The sequence below is a fragment of the Plecotus auritus genome (genome assembly GCF_963455305.1).
Source record: "Plecotus auritus genome assembly, chromosome: 1".
NCBI lineage: Eukaryota > Metazoa > Chordata > Mammalia > Chiroptera > Vespertilionidae > Plecotus > Plecotus auritus.
This window is the reverse complement of record NC_137770.1, coordinates 212,993,770-213,011,650: the sequence shown is the minus strand read 5'-3', so window position 1 is coordinate 213,011,650 and position 17,881 is coordinate 212,993,770. Positions and strand designations below refer to the sequence as shown.

The following is a 17,881-nucleotide window of genomic DNA, read 5'->3' as shown; positions in this document are numbered from 1 at the left end:
TAAAATAAAATTTAAAATTTTCTTTATAGCAAAGAAGACCATCTTTATGCTACCAATTTTGTCACAAACTCACTCTAAAACTTCAAATTACACTTCCCTTTGAGCAGTTTTCCTAACCATAAAATAGGGAGTAGAATTATAAAAACATCTGATTCACTAGTCATAAAGTTACTAATATCTGATATTTCTTTTTTTTTAATTTTTTTATTGTTTAAAATACTACATATATTAGTACATATATCTCCTTTTTTCCCCATTGACCTTCCCCCAGCCTCCCCTACCCCTTGTCGCATGCCCTCATCCCACCCCTAATATCTGATATTTCTATGAGAATGTTTATCTTCATTTGCTTCATATAAATCAAAATTATTTTCTAAAATTTAAAAATAAAGTGGATTAATAATCTTATCTAGATATCCTTTATTTTCAGACAACACCATACATATAATTACACCCTCTTTTCAGAACCCCTTAGAAAAACTCCACATTTTATCTAAGAAAAATTGTATTGACTTATTATGGTTGTAATAAAAAATACATATATATTTCAAAAATTATCATAAATATGAACATTAGTCATGAAATTAAATCAAAATTTATATATATTTATATATAAATATGTAAACTTTTATATTTATATATAAATTCCTTTTAGCAGAAACACACATGTTGCAGCTGAAACATGTTACCTAAGCAGCAACACACATGTTACCTATTCCAGGTACTTCTGGAATAATGATGTAATAAGCCCTTATACAATAGATTATGGTATAGCAAAATTTAGCTATTTTCTAAACTCTTGACAAAAGTGTTACTACACTCCACTGGCCCTTTTAGGGGAAAGTTATGTCAAGATAGCTTTTGTCTACTTATGCCTTTTATGATTACCTCACTTCCAGTAAATTTCTTTATAGGGAGCTTACTCTAATCTTACGGTAGAGAACCTAACCCTTATTTTAATACAAATTGAATAAATGAAGCTATACTTCTTACCACCTGGGCAGCAATAACATTCTTAGAAATTTTTTTTCAGACTTATTACAATGTTCATTCCCTAAAGATATTAAATGAGCTCTTTACAACAGCAAGTTTGTATCTTAAAAAGTGTACCTTCCACAAATGCTGTAATTTTCCCCAAAGTTCCTCTTTTCCTTTGAGCTTATGCTCAGACTTCAAGTTTGTGTAGTTTAAATAGATCTTGTTTAACTCAGACACATCAATTTTGCCTTAATGTGAAAGAGAAATACTTTTAAGATTTATACTGAAATCTTCGTTAGTCACAAGAATACATACATTTTTCAGTGTAAAGGTTAGAAATCCTATAGAACAGTTTCTTATAGATAATCAGTTCTAAAGAAAGTAGTACCATGCTAACAAGAATGTAATGGGTAATAAATACACAGATAAGAAATAAAATTAATGTCCCTCATTTCAAGAGTTAAAGAAATGGCACTATTAACCAAACAATTATTACATTTTGAAGTAAATATTAAATAAAGATGAAATTGGGAAGGCAATATAATATGGTAATCAAGAGCAAATGTTTTGAAGTTAAGCAATGCTAAACACAACTTCAACTCTACCACTAACCAGCAATGTGATTTGGGGAAAATTACTTGTTCTCTTTAAGCCTTACTTTCCACATCTGCAAATAATACCGCCTCACAAGATTTTCTGGAAATAAAATGAGTTAATTATACAAAGCATTTAACTGAGGGTTTACCACATTATATTCTATTACTTATAAAAAGGATTTACATGGCCGAAGCCGGTTTGGCTCAATGGATAGAGCGTCAGCCTGCGGACTGAAAGGTCCCAGGTTCGATTCCGGTCAAGGGCATGTACCTTGGTTGCAGGCACATCCCCAGGAGCGGGTGTGCAGGAGGCAGCTGATCGATAAAATACATTTTTTTAAAAAAAAGGATTTGCATGGCCTTTAAACTACTTATGAATACAATTAGTATCTTTTGGCACTAAACCATATCTGCTTTAAATTATTTTACCATGAGATGTGAATGGTAGAGAATCAATCAGCACAAGGTCATCTGGGATTGCGTGGCTTGGAAGATGTGTCTCTAGTTCTTTAAAGATGTAATTCTTTACTAACTCATTTTTTGACACCATGAACAGAATTAATTTTTCCTGATTATACCATATAACTGCACATGACTCCACTTGTTGAAGTCCTTCAGCAACCTATGAGAGAGATTATCCCAATTTACCAATGAGTATTTTATTTTATTTCATTTATTAAATTGATTGGGGAACATTGGTCAACATATAGGTTGGCTTCATGTGTGGGTTTCTATATTACAAGATCTGTATACTGCACCGTGTGCCCACCACCCAAAGTCAAATCTTCTCCCTGTCACCTTATATTAGGACCCCCATCTCCCCTTTCCCCATTCCCTCTGGCATCCACCACTCAGCTATTTGTGTTCTTAAGTCCCAATGAGGACATTTAAAAACAAACTTCCTATATGCTCAAACTTATCATGTCTGAAATCAACACAGTCAAATTAAATTGTGAAATACACTAGAGATTTTTTTTTATTTTGCTATTACTATTATCAGAACACAGGGTTCTTAACATTCTTTCAAAAATAATAGCTTTTACAGCAAAATAAGCCAATTAATATTCAGTTAACAAAATCCAATTTGTCACTTCATGCTGGAAATAAAGGACATGCTGAATTATCCATACCTATTATTGTAATTCATCACTTTTACAAAAATCTTAGGCTTAAATGATACTGATAGAAAATCCTGGCATAGATAATTATTGGTGGCTGCCCCTAATATCTGCATATATTAGTAGATACTTAATATTTAAATAATTCTACCTGTTGCACAAGTTCAATGTTAAGACGTTTGCCATGACGTTTGATCTGACTGTCCTTTCGTCCCAAGAAGAATAACTCTCCGTCTTTCACAGTCACAAAGTCACCTGTGGCTCGCATTGTGCCAAGTGGTACTGTCACTTCGCCATCAAGAAAACATACTCTGTTTCTGCCACCTCCACAGATATAAACATCCATGTAATAATTTAAAAAATGCATGGAAAATATATTAAAACCATCAACTCAATAATATCCCCAAAAGTTCAGTTACTCAGTTTCAAATTTTTAATATTTATAAGAAAAGGGGGCTCACTTTTAAATATTATAAAATTAGAGATAATAACCGCAAGTAAAATTATAAAAAATTTTGTTTCTGAAATCATAGATGTAACTTAAAAAGTCTAACAACTCTGATTAAATAGAATTTTAGCTACAAATATAAAGGTCCAAGTAACAGTTTCTAAATTACTCTTATATCTTCCCTTAGACACTGTTATCTGAAATAATTATGGTAACTTATTAAATGTTTCACCACTATGAAGTGAGACTGAGATTTAAAATTATCATCACTGAAAAGAATACTAAACATAAGAAAAACTGGGGGAAATAAAAGTAACACAGATTTTTTTTTTCTTGAAAAAGAAAATCATTCCCTATCAATAAATATAAAACCACCTAAAAATACTTGGCCATTGCCTTCTTCAATTCTGAAACCACTATTATCTCTGACTTCAACCACTGTTCCAAGCAGTGGAAATCCCAGTTGTACAGGCATTTCACATCTGTGAAAACACAACCCAAACCAGATTTAAAAGTTTTCATTTAAATAGAATATTTTCTAATGTATTTAAATCACATAGTATAAAATAAAGAAACAAAAAGTTTTTATTATGCTCTAATTCAAAGACTGCCAAGAGGAAAAGGTTAGATCTGTTATTTCTTGCTGTTTAGTCATAAAAAGTTCTAGCAGGATCTATAGCACCAGTTATAATAAGAAAGGTTCTGGACTTCCAGCTTAAAATTTTAGATAACATAGTGTTCTAAAATTATTATCCCAGTGCCTATCAAAACACTATTAGCATTAAGATACTGGAAAAAGAGGTTCTTTCTACCCTGTTTAGTAATTAAAACCCTTACTTCAAAGTAGAGTTAAGAATCTCCTCTGGAATCCTGTAAAAAGTCGCCCAACTTGATACCTCTGTGATACCATAAACATTAAATATTTGTGTTCTATTGCCTACTTCTCTCCAGCCTTTGAGAATAGTCAGTGACGGAAAAGCTTCACCACCAAGGGCTAATACTCGAAGAGAAGTACTGGCTGATAAAACAGTCGACTTGATAAGCTGAGATCCAAATCTTCTAAGTAATGTCGGTGTTGCCTGTAGATACATAAAAATAATTATTTCTTCCCTTCACTTCTTTAAAAAAGTAAATAATGCAATGATCAGTTCAAAGCTTAACACTGGAAGCCCACATGGAAATTAATCCTATGTTTATTACATGGCAAATCATAGCTGGAAAACTCCTGAGGAAGCATTATCTTTTTAAAGTGGATATAAATTTTGCTTTAGCCAAACACTTAAGAAAAATACTAGTTACATTTCATTATATAGTTTGGACAAAAAGGTTTATAGATAAAAATGACAAAAATCTATAAAATCAATTTACATTCCCTTTTCCATTTTCTCTATGCAAAAAGTATATAAAATGGGTAAAAAAAATGCCTAAGAAAAACAACATGAACTTTTTAAAAACAGTTTTATTGAGGTATAACTGACATACGATAAATTGTACATATTTAAGATATACAATATAAATTTTGAGATATATAGATATATCTGTGAAACCATCACAATCCAATTAATAAACATACACCTATATGTTTATCTTAGCATATATCCTAAAATTACCTATGTACCATTATAATTCTTCCCTTCAACTAGACACCTTCCCCAGATAACTGCTGATCTATTTTCTGTCACTAATGATCAGTTAGAATTTTGTAGAATTGTATAAAAATGTAATCATACAACATGTATTCTGATTTGACCTGGCTTCTTTCACGCAACATAAATACTTTGTGATTATCCTATGTTGTGTGTATCAATAGTTCATTCCTTTCTGTTTTACTGAGTCTGTTCAGGCTGCTGTAACGAAATGCCACACACACAGAGATACATAAATGAAACTAGAGGCCAGATGCACGAAATTCGTGCAAGAGCAGGCCTTCCTTCCCCCGGCTGCTGGCACTGGCTTCCCTCTGGCACCCGGGATCCCGGCTTCCCTCGCAGCCCCGGCTTCGTCCGGAAGGACATCCGCTCTAATTAGCATATTACGCTTTTATTATTATAGATGAGTACAGCAATATATCAACGGATATAAATTCTCATCTGTTGGTGAGTCATTCTGTGAATGAATATAAATACATACATATATATATATATATATATATATATATATATATACACACACATATATATATATATATATATATGTTTTTGGTTTTATTTTTTTAGGATGAAAAACACATTGCCAAAAAAAAAGTCAATATCAAATTTTGTGTTTTGGGCAGAAATTTAACATCCTCTTGGGCAGAAATTTAACATCCTCTTGAGTCTCATTATACTAGATATAAAACTGGTAATTTTAGTTTATCTTGTTATTCATATAATTTTGTTATTTCTCTCCAGTACCTAACTACTTGCAATTACTATCTGAAGGCTTGTGTAGCAGTAACATACTTTCAGGTATATATTTTTTAAATCTTTAAAAATGTCTAACTCAATTATAATTTAACATACTTAAATTAGGTTTTAGTGAGAAATACAATAAACTTAAACTTTAAGACAGGAAAGACAGCATATCCCCACAGATCTGAGTAAAAGCCAAGTTCCTCTAGTTATAACAGCATGTATAAAATATACAATAAAATAATTTTCTAGCCAGAATTAACTGATTTGTTTTTTTTACATTCTCAAACAAAAAAAGTGAAATCATCAGGAGATAGCCTTTGATAATCTAACTAGATTATCATTAATCCATTGTAAAGAATTGCAGGAATGCAAAATATTCTCTAAAACACTTGAAATACTGAATCATGAAGGACTAAACATTTCATTTGCTCCTAAAATGTACCTGCAAAATAGTCACTCTGTGACGGGAAAAGAGAACAGCAGCTAATTTCGATGGAAGCACTTTGACAGAAGTTGGTACAATAAGCAGAGAGGCACCACTTGATAGAGCAACAAATATTTCCACAACTGAAGGATCAAAGGTCAGAGGTGAAGCTAGAAATAAAACATCTTCTTGTGTGATCTCGAAAAGTACCCTAAGGCAAAACAGAATATAACTATGAGAAATGTCTAATATTTATTTGGTAAACACATATCCTAACAAAGTATTTATGACCGTTAAGTTTTTGGGTGATGGCCAGATTTTTATTCTTTAATTTACATTAACCAATATGGTGCTATTAATTCTAGAGCTCTTCTTAAAAAATAAAATATATTTTTATTGATTTCAGAAAGGAAGAGAGAGAGAGAAACATCAATGATGATAAGCACTAATCAGCTGCCTCCTGCACACCTTCTACTGGGGATCAAGCCTGTAAACAGGGCGTGTGCCTTGACCAGGAATCAAAGTGTGACCTCCTGGTTCATAGGTGAATGCTCAACCACTGAGCAACACCGGCTGGGCTATAACTCTTCTTTATAAATGTAAGGATTAAAAGCCATTTAAAGCCATATACGCTTTTTACCATGACATATTTAATCATCTGTGATAGCTTTCTGATGTGTTAACTTGGCTGGATTGAACTACAGTCCCCAGAATTCTCTTTCTAGTATGTTTCCCATTAAGGAGAAGACAAAGGATATTTTCTCTTGGGAGTTAGAAGACAGAGGGCAGCAACTGCATTCGGTAGCACACACACGTTTGCCCAATTATTCAACATACACTATCTAGGTGCTGCTGTGAAGGGCTTTTTGTAGATATGATTAAAGTCCCTAATCAGTTGACTTCAATCAAAAGAGAGCTTATCCTGGGTTGGCTGGATTTAGTCTGGGGGAGACCATTAAAATAACGTTTAGGTCTTTTCTGAAGAAGAGACTCCAAAATAGCAGCTGAGTCTGCAATTCCTCTTCCTACCCCTGATCTTCTTTTCTGACTTGCTTGTGGACACACATATTCCCATGAGGTTCCAGCCTGCTCAAGATCACCCCTTTCTGATGGCCTATGCTATATACTTTAGTATTGCTTAACCAGCCCCAACTGCTAACCAATTCCTTGTAATAAATCTCTGATACATTCTCCTGGTTCTTTTCTGGTAGGAATCTGGACTTATTCTATCCTACTTACTCAATGATGCTTAATAGAGACCTCTGACTCCCTTTTCCCACTACAGTACTTGGAATTTTCTCTCAGTAGCTGATCAAAGAGCAGAATAGAATATACTAGTATGTGGTTAGGATATTATAGAGCATGGACAGTCTGTGTAGAGCCTATGGCACTACAGTACTTCAATTTGAACACACAAAACCCACTATCTAAAAGCAGGAATTACCTTAACTTCAAAATATCTTCAAATATGGTATTGTGGAGATCCACTCAGAACCCGAGTTGGTATAAATATTATTTTAAGCTGAAGACATCTTGGATTCAACAGATGCAAAAAAAAAAAAGCGCCTTCTTAGAGTATCCCTTATCAGACTAACAGCAGCTTCTGGGAAATGAGGCTGCCACAAACTTCTTCAGGGTGGCTTTTACTTCCAGCAAGGACAAAAGAGTAAACCTACCATATTCTCTCTGCAGGGGAATTTCATGGTCCTGAAGCAGCAAAGACTGTTCTCACCAGCACAAACTAACATTATCATAAAATTTCTTATCTCTTTCTCTTTCATAAAGAAACTTATTTGTTCTTCCCACAGAAGCCTCCCCCCCACCTTTTCCCTACCAAATTAGGTACATAAGCCTTCTAATTTTAACTTTTAATGATGGAGTTCAGAACACGACACCCCAAAATATGCTGCTCTGGCATATTGACTGGTTTGAGTTAAAGGCACTTGAAAAACAGTATATACAAACACTCTGATCTTCCTTCCCCGCCCCCATAAAAACAGGAGCTCAAATTCCCAAATGAAAGATATCCTCCCTATAGAAGGAAAGTAACATTCTTATCATTAAGAACAAGATGAGACTCAGAGAATTCTTTACAAACAGACCTTGTTAAAATAATTCTTGCCCTAGCTGGTTTGGCTCAGTGGATAGAGCGTCAGCCTGCGGACTGAAGGGTCCCAGGTTCGATTCTGGTCAAGGGCACATGCCTAGATTGTGGCCTTGATCCTCAGTGGGGGACATGCACGAGGCAGCCAATCAATGATTCTCTCTCATCATTGATGTTTCTATCTTTCCCTCTCCCTTCCTCTCTGAAATCAACAAAGATATTTTTTTTTAAAAAAAGTGTCTGTCATTTAAAAAAATATATAATTCTTATCTTCCCTTAGCCTCCCCATAGCCCTGCTGCGAGGGCTTAGGGCTGGCACCGCGTGGGAGAGGCCGGCACTTTTAGTCACTTTTCCACAATTGACTCCTGTTCAACCTAATATACTAAAAGCAAGCAGGTTTTGCCATCTCTTTGGGTCTTCATTCCTTATGAAGGGTCCTGTGTCACATAAAACTTGCATAGTTGACCCTTGAATAATGTGGGGGTTGCAAGTTCTGAAAAAGGACTCCAAGCACAGAACTTACCGAAAGTGTTGGATGTTCGGCACTATACATGCATGAGGGACTCTGACAATCTTAGGTATCCCCGTGGTGCCTGATGTATGGAGAACATAGGCTAGACAATGCTTTAGCCTCACATCCATATGCTCTTCTGGCTTTTCTTCATTGCTTTTCTCAGAACTGGTGTTGTTTACCACTTTCTCTTTTTCGTATTTCTCTTTTCTGTCATTTAGCATCAAGCTCACCTCAACATTTTTCCAATGAAGTCTGAAGAGTACTAAGTCATTATGTTCTACTGTAAGTGTATCATAGTTCAATAATACTTCATAGGAAGATTTGAATTTCTGTTAAATGGAGAAAATTTCCAATGTTAAAAAGACATTCTTTTTTGCATAGAAGTAATATAAAGTATTCATTTACTCATTCATTACAGCGTTTTATTTATTTATTTTTAAAACTAGAGGCCCAGTGCATGAAAATTGCCCCCTCTCACAGTCCAGTTCTCAGGGGATGTCCTCCTCTGAGGAAGGCAACCGAGATGAACAGCGGAAGGCACTGTCCCCATCACCCCGCTGCTGCTGCCACTGCCGGCCACCGCAGCTGCCAGCCCTCGGCCCTTGCTTATTAGCACTGGCCCCACTCCCCGCCCACTGATGGGTGGGGGGGCGATCTAGGGCCAGGCCAGCTGGGGGAGGGGCTGTGAGAGGTTGAGGCACAGCAGGTTGCACCCAGTCCAGCCTCTGCAGAGACGCGGTGCCTGGACCGGGCCCACGCTGCTGCCTCTATGGAAGGGGGTGCGGGCACTGCTCGCCACCTCTGCAAAAGGGGCCGCAGCACTGGACCGGCGGCACCGGACTGGCCCGCCTCTCCTTCATGGTGCTGGACCCGCCCACCTCTCCCACGCGGTGCCAGCCCTAAGCCCTCACAGCAGCTGTGGCTTTGTCCAGATGCATGTCCAGATGGACATACGGAAGACGTCCACCCCAATTAGTATATTACCCTTTTATTAGTATAGATACTTTTTATTGATTTTAGAGAGGAAAGGAGAGGGAGAAACATCAATGATGAGAATCACTGATGGGCTGCCTCCTGCAGGCTCCTACCGGGGATCAAGCCTGAAAGCCAGGCATGAGCCCTGACCCAGAATCGAACTGTGACTTCCTGGTTCATAGGTTGAGGCTCAACTACTGAGCCACACCAGCTGGGCTCATTATGGCTTGTAATTGTAATTGTTGTGTGTGTGTTTTTGCTTTTTTTTTTTTTGAGAACTTGCTATATATCCAGGGATAAAAATAAATTAATTAATTAAAAACTTCCAAGAGTAAAGTGCTGTCCTTACTTTCAAACTCACCTTTAAAATAAACAGACATATAAAATCACACAATTGCATGCCCTAACTGGTTTGGCTCAGTGGTTGCAGCACTGGCCCTGGGACTGAAGGGTCCTGGGTTTGATTCCAGTCAAGGGCACCTACCTTGATTGCAGGCTCGATCCCTGCCCAGTTGGGGCACACGTGGGAGACAACCAATCGATGTGTCTCTCTCACGTCAATGTTTCTCTCTCTCCGTCTCTCCCCCTTACACTCTAAAAAAAAAAAATCAATGGAAAAAATATCCTCGGGTGAGGATTAATAACAAAAAAACAAAACAAAAAACACACAACTGCAGTACAATATGGTAAGTGTGATAATCAAATATAGGAACGGAGGAGGCTAAGCATAACTGACTAGAAGGTCAGAGATTGCTTCATCATATGTAGTATTCTATACTAATAAAAGCCTAGGTGGCATCTTGCCCTCGCGTCATCACAAAATGGCCGCCCTCAAGTTGTCACAAGATGGCCGCCCTCACGTTGTCACAAGATGGCCACCCCATGTCATCACAAGATGGCCGGAAGGGGAGGACAGTTGGGGTGACCGGGCCGGCAGGAGAGGGCAGTTGGGGGCAACCGGGCCGGCAGGGGAGGGCAGTTGGGGTGACTGGGCTGGCAGGGGAGGGCCGTTGGGGGCTATTGGGCCTGCACGGGAGGGCAGTTGGGGGCGATCGAGCCGGTAGGGGAGCAGTTAGGCGTCAATCAGGCCAGCAGGGGAGCAGTTAGGGGGTGATCAGGCTGGCAGGCAGAGGCGGTTAGAGGCGATAAGGCAGGCAGGCAAGCGATTAGGAGCCAGCAGTCCCGGATTGTGAGAGGGATGTCCGACTGCCGGTTTAGTGGGATCGGGCCTAAACTGGCAGTCGGACATTCCCCAAGGGGTCCCAGATTGGAGAGGGTGCAGGCTGGGCTGAGGGACACCCCCCCCAGTGCACGAATTTCATGTACCTGGCCTCTAGTTTGTTTATAAGCAGCTATTCTCCAAATAAAGTATATGGGTACTTCAGGCAAACAGCCAATACAGAGTATAAGACCCAAGAAAACTGGCGTTGTGGAGAGCATTAAGCATTTCAACAAGCTGCAGAACTGGAGAAAAGGAAGAAGGTGGGTAGTGTTGTTAACAGGAGATGAGATGCTAATCCTTAATAACTTTGCATAACTTTTAAACTCAACCCTGAGTTTAAACCTTAACCTGTAAGCGATGGGATCCAAATGAAGGTGGCAATAGCACAGACTAGATGTTACTCTGTCAAGACTCTGTCTGATAAGTGAGAGCCATTTAATGAACCTATTGCAACAATTTATATATGCTATATGGTACCTTAATTAATATGCTGCAACCAAAGTGGACAGAAAGGGTCTTTGAGCAAAGAATCAACAGGGCTTGGTAATCTTCTGGATATAGAGTGAGCCCAAGAAGACTGAGATTCTGGGTCAGGTATTTGGTAGATAAAGATAGATTAATACAGAGCTAAGTTCAGATAAAAAGATGCTATATTCAGTTTGGCCATGACAAAAGTGACAGCAGCTTAATGAAATATAACTTGTTTCACATTAAAGAAATCAATATAAATGAGAGGAAAAAGGTCAAAACCCAGAAGCCTGTAGTGTTTTCTGTTTGTTCGGTGTGTGTATATTAGAGGTAAGGTGGGATGTGCCTATAATATTCAATTTAGGACCTACATTTTCTAAAGACTTACCTCAAAACCATCTTCTGGCCTGGCTAGTGTGGCCTGTTGGTTGAGTGCTGACCCATGAACCAGGAGGTCAGGGCTTGATCCCTAGCAGGGGTCGTGCAGGAGGCAGCCAATCAATGATTCTCTCTCATCATTGATGTTTCTCTCTCTCCTTCTCCCTTCCTCTCTCTGGAATCAATAAAAATATATTTAAACACACACACACACACACACACACACACACACACACACACACAAAACCATCTGCCATTAAAATTTTCCTATCTCTACTGGGTTATATTTACTTTACTTACAACACTATCACACTATGTAAATTTATAGGTTTAGGAGTATTAACCTTTTCTCTCCAACTAAATTATAAGCATTTGGAGGGCAAGAATCATGTATTGGGCTTCTTTCACATACCAATGCCCTCCCAGACAACCTGACTCTAGTGCAGGGTTTCTGGATCTCAACACTGACATTTTGGACCAGATAAATCTGAGGGGAGCTGTCTTGTTCCTTCTAAGATTTTTAACATCATCCCACTGTGGGCGCGCCACTCATCCCGGTCAGTCGAGCGGCTGTGGACCTGCCTTCTGAGTGGCTGCTCCCGCTATGAGAGCGCTGCCCATCCCGGTCAGCCGAGCAGCGCTTCTACTGTGGGAGCACACTGATCACCAGGGGCAGCTCCTGCATTGAGCATCTGCCCCCTGGTGGTCAGTGCGCGTGATAGCAACTGGCCAACCAGTCGTTCTGGTCATTCTGCCGTTCGTTCGCTAGGCTTTTATTATATAGGATAATAAAAGCGTAATATGCAAATTGACCAAACAGCTGAACAACAGAACGACCATCCAGGACCACGCTATGACACCCACTGGCGCCAGGCCAGCCAAGGCAGATGTGATGCAATTGGTCAGGGGCCCAGCCATTGCCCCATGAATCACAACTGCAGAGGGAGGCCCAGGCCACCGACCAGTGGGCTGTGGCAGGTGGGTGGGGCCTTCCTCTGCAAGGGAAGCCTGGGTGCCAGAGGGAAGCCGGTGCTGGCAGCTGGGGGAAGGAAGGCCTACTCCTGCATCAATTTCATGCATCAGGCCTCTTGTAGAAAATGTTTCGAGTATTATAAAATTTTCTCTTTGGAAAGAGAAAGGAAATTCAAATACATGATTATAAAGCCAGAAGATATGTTCATGCCATAGAGCAGTGTTTTTCAACAGAGTGTGGGGGGTAGAGGGCACTGCCAGCAGACATTTGGCAATATCAGGAGACAATTTTGGTTGTCAGAACTGGGAGGTTCTACTGTCATCTGGTGGCTGGAGACCAGGGATGTTGGTAAACATCCTATAATGTACAGGACACTCCTCACAGAAAAACAATTACCCAACTCAAAATGTCAACAATGCTGAAACATCCTACAGAGTTAGCAAATTTAGAAATCAAGAGGGGATAAAGGAAAGGCCTTTATCAACTGAAAGATAAATGTAACACATAAATAAAAAACATTTAACAATATACACTTACATTAATTTGCTGTTTTTCAACAAGAATGTACTTTAGATTACATTTTTTCATAAAATGAGTTGATAATGCTGGTGTTGAATCTGGATCAATGGGAGCATAAGCAGCAGGGACTTGGATAATTCTAAAGAAACAAAGTATACATTCAGCATACAATATGTTGAAAATAATCTTTAAGCATTTCTATTTCTCTGTATACTTTACTATTGACTTTATCAGAAATTCTCATATTAAATTCTCATTATCTAATTCAGAGAAGTCTAAGATTTTTTTTAAAGCTGATGTATTACAATAAAATACACTCGGTTAACAGGCTACTACTATGATACCAAACAGGTAGCAGACTCTTATTTCTTCATCTATGTAGAGTAACATAAAACAAGGTAAATATCCACATGCAACTTATTAGTATGCAGAGTCTATTAATCTGCATACTAAAAAGACGTATTTCATCAAAACCAGTATAAATTAAAAGGGGAAAGAAAACTTTAAAATAGATTTGTAAGTGGCAATACTTACATAAATAAAATCAAATATAAGTTAGTTGTATTACCTAAAAGCACGTTGGAGTACACTTTGGGGACACTAGATCTTTGCACATACTACATTCTCAATAAATTTATGTCAATGATTGAATAAAAAATTTTAAAACTTTTTTTTGTTTTGCGTTTATATAATTAATCTATTAACATACACACTATGGGATGAATATCAACATCTCTAATTCTTTACAGCTTTTATGTACTGCAGAACCCTAATAAAGAAATCATCACTATGTGAAAATAATATTCTAGAACTTAAATAATTGAACATTTTAAAATATTAGTTTGAATTAGTATCTTCTTCAATTCATGTATCAATTTTTATGGAGTATTACCCAAAACTCTCAATTATGTATTCATTCACTTACTGAATGAATACTTGAATACCTAAAGCTTGTCTTAGAGGAAAAAATATATTCACATTCACATTATTTTTAAAATACTTGTTTTCTTTTATCTAACAACAGAATTTATGATTTTTCCTTTGGCAGACAAATGAAGGCCTTATATTTTGGAGACATTTAAATGTTCTGTTACTAATGAAAACTTCTAATCACTTCTAAGTAGCTCTGGTGAATTAATTAAAAATAATCCTAGAGGAAATAGGAATTCCTTGACCCTCTAAAATTGAGCAAGCAATACAGAAAAATCCAATGGTAAACAGAATAATCTGTAATATATTCTGTGTATTAAAGAATTACAAATTAGGTTAGAGTGATATCAAATTTTTAGTTCTAAAACATATTACCCTAAAATCCAAGAGGGTACATTTATCCCAGGATGGCAGTAGAGACCAATTTCCCGAATTCCTTGGAAGTCGCAGTGTAATTGCAGAAAATTTGATAATTCTGAAGCAGCATTGACCAGATTCTTGTAGGTGTAATAAACTGGAGGCTGGTCGTTACATTCATCAAAACATACAGCTATTTTATTGGAGTAAATGGAGGCAGCCTGATGCACCAGTTCCTGAAGAGTCATTTCACTGAAGTTTATCTAAACATTACTAGTAGCAGAAGTGTTATAGGGACAGAGAGCCTGGTAGAGGGAGGAGAGAGAAACGTCTATAAATCACTCCTCACAAAAAATAACTATATCAAATACAATTAATGAATTTCTAAAGTTATGAATTGTTTATGGTAACTTCACTGAGAACAATGATATTGAAAACTAATCTGATGCAATCATCTTAATGCTGGGTCAGAGCTGAAAGAAAATTTGGGAGGTGAGTGGTATACACTGATGAGGATGAAACAGGTAGAAATGCAGAATTATCTCTTAAATGACTACAATGTAAATGTATGTGTATATGTATATGTATATATATTAAACTAACCAGTAAGACCAAATTTAAAGCACCACGTTTAATTTTTTCTTCAGTATTGTTAAAAATTGATTAAAGTGCTAAAACCTGTACAGGGACTTTGAAAAGACTAATGCAAATAAAGTCTGTGTTTAGGGACTGGACTTAAGAGGAAGCACAATCAACCTTTGATAGAAAAAAAGAAAATCCACAATCTATTCAGTTTTTGTCCACTATATATAAACTGTGCTAATTACTATTTAGTGTAATACTTTACTCAGGTCACATCAAGTCATTTTATAATTGTTAAGAAGTAAGCTCTTCATATTCTATTTGACACTTAAATTGCCAATAAATTCATTTAAATTTAGACTCTAAATGTCATTTTACAACTCAATAAAACATTGTATCAATTCAATGTTCTGAGGGCTTCTCAATGCAGAATAAAAAGATTTGAAACTATTTCATCAAAGAAATGTTAGGGATCACCATTTTTTTTTAAAAAAAAAACAAAATTGCTAGTATTTTCTTGAAGATAAAGGTGTTTTTTTTGAACTCTACATTTCAGATTTCAAAGCAAACATTAATCATTCAAGCTTTAAAAATTTGTCCACCCTTATTTGAACTGATTTCCCTGATTCAAAATACATTTTCATCCATGTCATTTAGTTAATATTAGAGAACATTGATAAAACATTCCTACAGAGAGCAAAATGAACCTATAACCTATAACCTAGACCAGTGGTCGGCAAACCGCGGCTCGCGAGCCACATGCGGCTCTTTGGCCCCTTGAGTGTGGCTTTTCCAAAAATACCATGTGCGGGCGTGCACATACAGTGCGACTGAAACTTTGTGGCCCATGCGCAGAAGTCGGTTTTCGGCTCTCAAAAGAAATTTCAATCGTTGTACTGTTGATATTTGGCTCTGTTGACTAATGAGTTTGCCGACCACTAACTTAGACCCATAAGGTTAGGAAATGCTATGATTGCTAAATACAAAGTTTAAAAATATAAGATAACGTTAGTACTTACAGTATTTCTTTTTATTAAGCATTTCTACAAATACTAGCTATTTGTGATGCACAATATAAAAATTTTAAACTTTCCTTATACATACATTGTGTAAATATAAGGAAGACTTTCCATAACATGCACTAAAATTATAAGGACCCCTTTACAAGAAAGGATTTCTTCTGCTACGCTCTGTAGAATATAAATAACAAACTGCCTACACTATAGAATGTACTATACTAAAGCATTTTTACAAAAATTTGTGGCCTATGTACAAAAAAATGCATTTTTAAAATACATACAGCAGTTAATTTTTCGCTTGAGGACAATCTACTCAACATATAATACTCCAAAATTACCTGACCTCAAAGTAAGGAGTAAGATTATAAAATGAACTAAATTCTTTTTTTAATGCCATTTTTATGACATATTGCAACCCTCACCACATGGAGATACACAATTAAGATGTTTTTCTACCTCTGAGTTTCCCAGTGGTTGCTACAGAGAATTAAGGCAAAATCTATTCTTGTTTAAGGTTTTCATTTTCGTTAACTAAACCAAATGCATTCTCCCCAACAAAGAATACTATATTTATTGGATGCCCAAACACTTCTTGAATCTTGCAAGGGAGGAAAGAAAAGCAAAATCTGGTAAGCAGATTTCATAAGTTACGGGATCATTAAGCTTAAGATACTTGTTATTTTACAACTGCAGAAGCTGCTATTTAGTCATAGCAGGAATGTCAACAAATTCTCTTGCATACTGGCTATTTTAAAAACAGGTGAGTAGTCTAGAAACTTTATTTTCCCCGTACTCACCGGCTTCTTAACTTACATTGCTAACTACGTTTAATAACGATGCACTTTTTAGCTTCCAAAACACTTTTTCATTTGCTCTTTGAAACCAAGATAGCAGGTAGGCGGGGCAGGCTTATTTCAGTGAAGGGGCCGAGGGTCCAAGGCTGGGTGACTCAGGGGAGATCACACCGGGCACGACACCAGCCCACCAGACACCACTGACTCAAATCGGAGGCCAGGCTCGCCCCGAAGTTGAGCCGACCTGTGCACAGCCAGCCCCTGAGGTCGTGGTACCTGCCTCCTGCACACAAGCCCCGCCGACACCACCGCCACTCCGAAGGCCTTGGGGGCTGGGCGGAAGGTCCGAGCCCGTCCGAGCCTTCTCCTGGCAGCCCACTCAAGACACCTAGCCACCCATAGCGAAAAAGCAGTCACCACAAAGCCTTAAAGACAGCCCATTGCGTCGCCCGCGGAGACCTAAAAGGACCCTGCCCTCGGGGAAATCTCCGGAGTCGCTGCGTTGACGTCAGCGCGAGCGACCCGAGCAGGCGGCGTCGCCCCGCCCCGCCCCTTCCGGAAACTTCGGAGCCAATCACGTGGGAGAGCTTGCGGTGGTCCTGCTGGGTTTTGGACTGTCTGCGAGGGCTTTGGAGGTGAGCGGCTTGGGAGATTTAAAAGCTGATTGGGCCGAAACCGGTTTGGCTCAGTGGATGGAGCGTCGGCCTGCGGACTGAAGGGTCCCGGGTTCGATTCCGGTCAAGGGCATGTACCTTGGTTGCCGGCACATCCCCAGTGGGAGGTGTGCAGGAGGCAGCTGATCGATGTTTCTCTCTCATGGATGTTTCTAACTCTCTATCCCTCTCCCTTCCTCTCTGTAAGAAATCAATAAAATATATTTTAAAAATAAATAAATAAAAGCTGATTGGAAGCTCCCATGAGACAAGTTTGAATATCAAATGAGAGAAAAGGACTGGAGGTGGAGAGACTCTCAGAATTAAGTATAAAAATGTTCACTAAATTCCCCTATTGTGCTCATTGTCCTCTAATACAAAGGCTCCCTGTTTTACTCTCTCTTGAACAACAAAATGGCCTTCAGAATTAGGCTG

The 17,881-nt window shown here is 38.0% G+C and overlaps 1 protein-coding gene across 4 annotated transcripts in view; it reads right to left on the bottom strand.

Moving 5' to 3' along the window:
- The window catches only part of AASDH (aminoadipate-semialdehyde dehydrogenase), a 34,920-nt gene extending 17,579 nt beyond the window's left edge, over window positions 1-17,341 (bottom strand). For 3 of the 4 annotated variants that reach the window (XR_013958983.1, XM_080640079.1, XM_080640078.1), the window contains exons 1-10: window positions 16,813-17,321; window positions 14,417-14,703; window positions 13,130-13,250; window positions 8,586-8,905; window positions 5,976-6,168; window positions 3,978-4,219; window positions 3,516-3,622; window positions 2,844-3,016; window positions 2,004-2,196; window positions 1,111-1,226 (exon numbers count right to left, since the gene is read on the bottom strand). Coding sequence is in view for 3 of the 4 variants with exons in the window: in XM_080640079.1 (XP_080496205.1) it covers window positions 1,111-1,226; window positions 2,004-2,196; window positions 2,844-3,016; window positions 3,516-3,622; window positions 3,978-4,219; window positions 5,976-6,168; window positions 8,586-8,905; window positions 13,130-13,250; window positions 14,417-14,646 (1,695 nt within the window). In the remaining variant the exon portion in view is untranslated. Of the gene's footprint in view, window positions 1-1,110; window positions 1,227-2,003; window positions 2,197-2,843; window positions 3,017-3,515; window positions 3,623-3,977; window positions 4,220-5,975; window positions 6,169-8,585; window positions 8,906-13,129; window positions 13,251-14,416; window positions 14,704-16,812 lie in introns of all 4 variants that reach the window. The other variant, XM_080640080.1, reaches the window with a different exon arrangement.
- Window positions 17,342-17,881: the final 540 nt, after the last annotated feature.